Below are 6,000 nucleotides of genomic sequence, written 5' to 3'. Positions count from 1 at the left end.
AGGATTCCCAGGGGGCCCTGCCAGCAAGGCTGTACCCCTAGGACTTTCTGGGTCCTGCCCAGCTAAGTCTGAGAGGAGCAGAGGGCAGGAGCCTGAGCCACTGTGAAGATGCTGTCCTGTTTCCCTGCCCCACCAGGGCAACTGGGGTTCACTGCTTAGAACCTGAGCTTGGTACCCAGAACCACCACCTCCCCATCTCAGCCTGTCCTGGGTCAGCCCCAGCCAGGGCTCCTGGAGCTAACTTCCCTGATGCCCTGAGCCCTCAGGGGAGAGGGGCGTCCCTGGCGGGGATTGCAATCAGGAGGGCAGGTCCTCAGAGCTGTGCTGGAGAAGGGCAGGGGGGAGGGGGGCAGGGCAGAACCCAGAGCCCATTCTGGGGGTGGGTGAGCTGGGAGGGAAGGGGGGTAGGCCTCTTGGGGTTCCTGATGACACCCTGAATGGAATGCATGGAATAAAAAGGAAAGAACTTAGGAAACGGAACTCACGTCGTACCATTTGTGCTGTTTGTTTACTTTTATTTTGATTTTTTTGCATTTCCGCTTAGCTTGGATAATGAAACTAGACTGGTCAGTTTCATTCCAGTTTCTACAAAAATCAGTTTTCCTTCCTGGTTTTCTGACACTTGTTGTTGTGTATTGGTTCAGAGCCCTGCGGGGAGTGTTGGAAAGCAGGCACACTCCGTCCCTCCTGTTTTTCTAGAATTCAGAGCCAAAAGAAACAGTGTCACTGATACTGAATTTTGTTTTAAAAAAGGAAAGCTTAGGGGGATTTGAAAACGGGGGTCCAAATCAAGGTGACCGTCTCCTGTCTGGGCCAGACAGGGGCCTCTGCACTTCCTCTTGCTGCTTTCTCCTCTTCTCTCCGTGTTTTTATAGAGCACGGTTGGTGCGTGACTCTTGGGGACTGGTTCAGGGGATGATGACAGAACAAGACTCTCTTTCCAGCCCTGTGCACATACCAGTGGCATGCCTCCCTTTCCCATCAGCTCACCCCCCCCATCCCCTCTGCTCCCATGTCCAGGTGATTTCCCCCATCCCATGCCCATCTGCCTGCTCATCCTCTCCACCCACACCCCTCATGAGGCCAGAGACCCTTCACTCCCTCCAGTGCCCGGGGCACACCCTCATCCTTCATCCTCCCTCTCCCCTGGGTGAGGGCAGCACACATGGCATTATCCCCAGGCTACCAAAAGGAGACACTGAGGCCCGGGAGGTGGGGTGGGAAAACGGGGAGGCAGAGTCCCAGCCTCTCTGTCACCCCAGATGCAGCCCGTGGGCTCTCCTCTCTGCCCCTCTCTCACCCCTGCTCTTCTCCAGCCCTGAGCACAGACCTTCCCGTAGTCAAGGATAACAGCTTGGGGGGAAGGGCTGGGAAGCCTGTTACCTGCCGCTCCTCCTAATCTGTCCCCTGTGTCCCTGAAACTCAGGGGGTCAATCCCTGTTTGAGTGGGAACTCACTACCAGCCAGCCACCCACGCCAAGTTCAGGCCCTGCTCCTGGTTGATAGGCTAATGTATGTAGCCTGTACCCTGTTACCAGGTCCTAGCAGCAGGGTAGAGAGGCTGTAGGCCCACCCCCAGAGCCTTCTCTAGGGAAGCCCCAGCCTCCTGGACGTGGCTCATCCTCAACAAGCAGGGCTAACGAGAGAGCAGGAGTGTCCAAAAGCCCCGCGAAAGGAGCCAGTGCCTGAGGAACAGCTCAGGTGTTAGTCATCCCAGCCCCGTGCAGGGCCCATCCCCCCACACACACACCTCCTTTGTTCAGCTAGTGGGCACTTTCCCAGGGCAGGAAGGTTAGGACTATAGCGCACAACTCCAGGGGGCTTGTTCGTGTTGTACACGGTGTCCACAGCACCACCTGGAGCTGTGCAACTCTGTGCCCACGAATAATACAAGGATAGAGTCGGGGTAGTCCAGGCTGGGTGTGGGGCCGGGAACGCAGGGATGTGCTCAATTATCCTCCGTCTCCAAGAGCCACAGGAAAGCATCGTGACTCTCAGCAGTGGGGATAAATTCCCCTCTGTCCCCTCCTGCCCCTGCACTCCCCCATTTTCTCTTACACACACACAGGTTTTTCCTGTCTCCAGGAGCCGGGCTAATCTCAGACACTGGACACAGTCAAGCCTATCTCTTTCTTATTCCTGATTGCAAGAGTCATTTTGGCAACGTCCTGGGTCTTTATCGTCCACCCCCAACGATGCTGCTGCTTGAAAAGTCACTCCTGCGCCTCTAGTCCCATCCCAAGTGGAATCAGTTTCCGAGAGCTGAGGAAGAAGGGCTGAGCCTGAGTGGAGCTGGTCGGAAAGCCTTAGCCACTGCCTCCATTCTCCTGGGCTGGGATGACTGGGGACGAGGGCGAGGGGTCAGAAAAGGGCGTGCTGACAAATGTGTAGCCTCCTCCTCCGAGCCACCCTGCTCAGCGGGATGCGCGTGCATCAGCTCCACGTGCAGGCTCTCCCCCGTCTCCAGACACACTTCCCCCCCTCCACTGCCATTCATTAGCCAGGCACACCTGCACACACACTGCCCCGGCTACAAGGACCAGCCTCCTGCCTCCCCTGAGGGAGATACAGTAAGGCCCAGAGAGACTCCAGCTATCTGCTCATCAACCACTCCCAATCCTCCAGGCTAGATTGGAGGCCACAGGGTTTTTGTGAGGGTCTGTCACAGCCAATCGCCATCACCCCCTATAAGTTCAAGGGGCTACTGATGGTTGGTATACGCTAGCATGCTAAGAGGTAGAGTACATTCACCTCTTGGGGAAGTTTACTAATTAACGTCACTGACCTGTTATTGAGGGGACGCTGGTGATGGGCTTACCTAATGTCCTAATTTGGAAGAGGCAGAAGAGCATAGACCCATCTTCGAGTAGGGGGCGGTGCGGGAGGGTCAGTCTGGCCCTATCTGTAAGCTTCCCTTAAGTATCTGGCCTTGCTGGAGTTCAGAAGAGAGTACAAGGGCTGGGCATGTCTCCCAGAAATCTACAAGACAGGGACTCGAGGGGAGAGTGGCAGCCAGGGAGCAGAAGGAAGTGGACCTTGGGAGTTAAGGACAAGGTCAGGGAGATGGGAGTGGGTGGTTCTCTGCAGGAGGCAACGTGGGAGAATGAACTCCCGCTAGAGCCAGGCAGTGATGGAGGAGCAGGTCGTGGGGAAAGGGCAGGTCCCAGGCAGCCAGTTGACCCCCTGATGCGGAACAGGCTGCAGCCCCGCCCCCACCCCGCCACCGTGATTCTTGCCACCTGAGGCCAGAGGCCCCCACGCCTGCCCTCAGCCCACCAGCTTTGGGATGCTGGTAATTCAGCCTTCTCTCCACCCTCACCTGTTCCCCATAAGCTTTTCCCGTGTATATTGCTCTAGGGCAGCCTTCCCCAAACTGTATGTTCACAAGGATTCCTCAAAAAACAACTTCCAAGGTCAAATACATTTGGAACCTATGGGAAAGTTCAGCTCTTTCCTCCTACAAAACTTTTCATAGGCTTTCATGTGCTAGCGTGCACTGCAACTCCACAAGGAAGCCTGGGAATGGATTTCCTAAACTTACTTGGCCACAGAGCCCTCTTTGAAAGAACAGATGAGACATCTCCAAGGCCCCTTCTGTTGGAGGCACACAGTCTGGGAACAGCATTCCCAAGTTCTCCTTTGAGCTTTCTGGGGTCTGTTTCATGGATGAGAAAACCTGCCCAGGGCCCTGGAGAGAACCCTTTGGTAGGGCTTGGAAGGAATGTCTCCCCAGAACTTGGTATTCCAGAAGACTCCCAGCCCCCCAGCCTACTGACTGCCTGGCACCAAGGGTCTACAATTCTGGCTTCACGGGGCCCCAGGCAGGTCAGAAGGAAAGTCTCAATAACCATTAGGACCTTTAGGCAGTAAGTTCCCAATTTCCCCACCCTGCTTCCCCAAATCATCTTCTTCCCTACCCCTTCCCCGCTTCCCCACCACCTGGAGCCACATCTATTAGAGAGATTTTGAAGGAGATTTCCGAGCCCTCCACCCAGCCCCGACTCCAGCCCCTTCAGCAACGAGTGTGCCCCAGCGCTCGACTTGGTTTTCTCATTCATCACTGTGCACTTTGATTTCTAACCTAAGCCTCGCGGATGATGCCAGTTTGTTCTGTGATTTTTCCCCTTTTCCTTCTCCAGATGTCCAAACGGATTCTTCGGACAGAGATGTTTGGAGAAACTGCCTTTGCGATTGTACATGCCAGATCCTAAGCAAAGTATGTTTGAAGATACAAACACGAGTCCCTGCTCCTTAGAAAGCTTCCGGGTGCAGTCCCCCCCACTCCTCATCCCGTTGTAGGACATAGGGCCAGGGGTGTTGGTTGTTTTGATCTTTGGCTGTTTTGTTTCTTTTTTGTATTTTGGTTTGTTAGTTCTTTTGTTTTGCTTTTTCATTTTTGGCCTAATCCTTGGGTTTAAAGTTCAGGGCTGCAGGTAAGGGGCAGAGTGGCAAGGCCGGTACAAATGGTAACAGTGGCAAGGAACCCAGCTGGCATTGGCAGGAGCCTGTGCCAGGGTGTTGCAATGCCTATGTCTTGCTATCCTGGCTCTCTCTTTCTGGTTTTCTTTCTTTTGGTAGGTGTCCTGTGGGATACACCGGGGACAGGTGTCAGCAGTTCGCAATGGTCAACTTCTCCAGTATGTCTCTTTCTTCTATTTCTTTCCTTCCCTGGTAACTGACAGTTCTTCCCCCACCCTACCCCCGACCCTGTGGGAAGGATGGGGCCTTGCTTAGAGAGATTGGGGTGGGCCGGGAAACGCAGGGGGCTGTCCTAGGCCCCTCTCAGTCCTCATCAGAAGCCTGTGCGTGTTACTGAACCAAACTTGGGTCCCCTACGCCAAACACACAGCAGAGCTAACCTACTAAACCGGCTGGAGGTGAAAGAAAGAACAGCGCTAGTCGTAAGGTGTCAAGCAAAGAATACAAGGGGCTCATGGGAAGGGTTTTTAAAGACTGTGGGAGGGTGGGGTCACGAGGTGCACGATCAGCTCATGCTCAGTCCTCTGATTGGTTGATGGTGAGGTAACAGGGTGTTTCAGGAATCTCAATCATCAACCTTCTGGTTCCAATCACCTAGGGCTGGGGGTGGTCATCATGTAGTTAACTTCTAACACCTGGTGGGGTTTTAGTATCTGCAAAACAACTCAAGGATATACCAAAGGTCCTTGACTTTGTCTTACGGCTAAACTCTTATTATTTTGTCTTGTTTGTTTTCCTTTGTTTCTGCATTTTCTCACTTCTGTGATTAAATTTGCTCTTTGGAACTCAAGGAGAAAGGCCTAGGAGGCTAAAGCTTTTCTACAAACAAGAGGCAGGGGTCACTGGCGGGGTCTTTCCTGGGGAAGCACCTGCAGGGTCCTGCTGGGTTTCACACAGAGGGGACTGATACACCCCCTGCCTCATGTTGCTGTACTGCCTGGTCGCAGTAACACTGAATTCTCTCTGCAGCTGCTCAGAGCCAGGCTCAGGCCGCTTCACCACTGGGGTCAGGCAGCCTGGCCAGGATGGGAAGAAGCATTTGCAGAGCCCTCACCTGCCTCTGAGAGCCTGTCTGAGGATGTCAGGCTGTTGGTGAGGCCGGGCAATGAGTGTGTGCACATGTGTGCTCGTGTGTTTGAGAGAAAGAAGCAAGTTCTCAGAAAGCCTGCCTTTCCATCTGGCCAGAGTTTGTTTTGATTTGATTTGGGGTGATGGGGGAGAGTGGGGAAGGCAGATTGAGGGAAAACAGGTCCCAGGGCAGTGGTTTCCGTGAAGACCAGAGTCATCTGTGCAGCTAGATGTTGGAGTAGGGGTGAGGGTTGCCGCAAATACTAAGGCATAGAGGGAAGAAGGAATCAAGGAGTAACTGGTGACTCTCTCCAGGCCCTCTCTGGTCTCAGTCCCCATCCAGGACTTACTTCACTCCTTTCCTTTCTTCCATCTCTGAAGTTGGAGCTTTCTGGTTTGCACAGTCTGCCGAGAAAAGTGTGACCCCTGGAGCTGGATGAGGCCCTAGCTGTG

General features: G+C 54.0%; 1 protein-coding gene across 5 annotated transcripts in view; it reads left to right on the top strand.

Moving 5' to 3' along the window:
• The window catches only part of NRG2 (neuregulin 2), a 180,434-nt gene that overhangs the window by 158,523 nt on the left and 15,911 nt on the right, over positions 1-6,000 (top strand). For 2 of the 5 annotated variants that reach the window (XM_024752395.1, XM_024752394.1), the window contains exon 5: positions 4,579-4,637. The exons of 1 other annotated variant lie outside the window; for it this stretch is intronic. In XM_024752395.1, the coding sequence (XP_024608163.1) occupies positions 4,579-4,637 (59 nt within the window). Of the gene's footprint in view, positions 1-4,139; positions 4,217-4,578; positions 4,638-6,000 lie in introns of all 5 variants that reach the window. 2 more of the 5 variants (XM_024752392.1, XM_024752393.1) reach the window with 1 other exon arrangement.

The sequence above is a fragment of the Neophocaena asiaeorientalis genome, unplaced genomic scaffold, assembly GCF_003031525.2.
Source record: "Neophocaena asiaeorientalis asiaeorientalis breed wild unplaced genomic scaffold, Neophocaena_asiaeorientalis_V1.1 scaffold204, whole genome shotgun sequence".
NCBI lineage: Eukaryota > Metazoa > Chordata > Mammalia > Artiodactyla > Phocoenidae > Neophocaena > Neophocaena asiaeorientalis.
The sequence above is the reverse complement of the archived record's forward strand: the minus strand, read 5'-3'. Positions and strand labels throughout refer to the sequence as shown.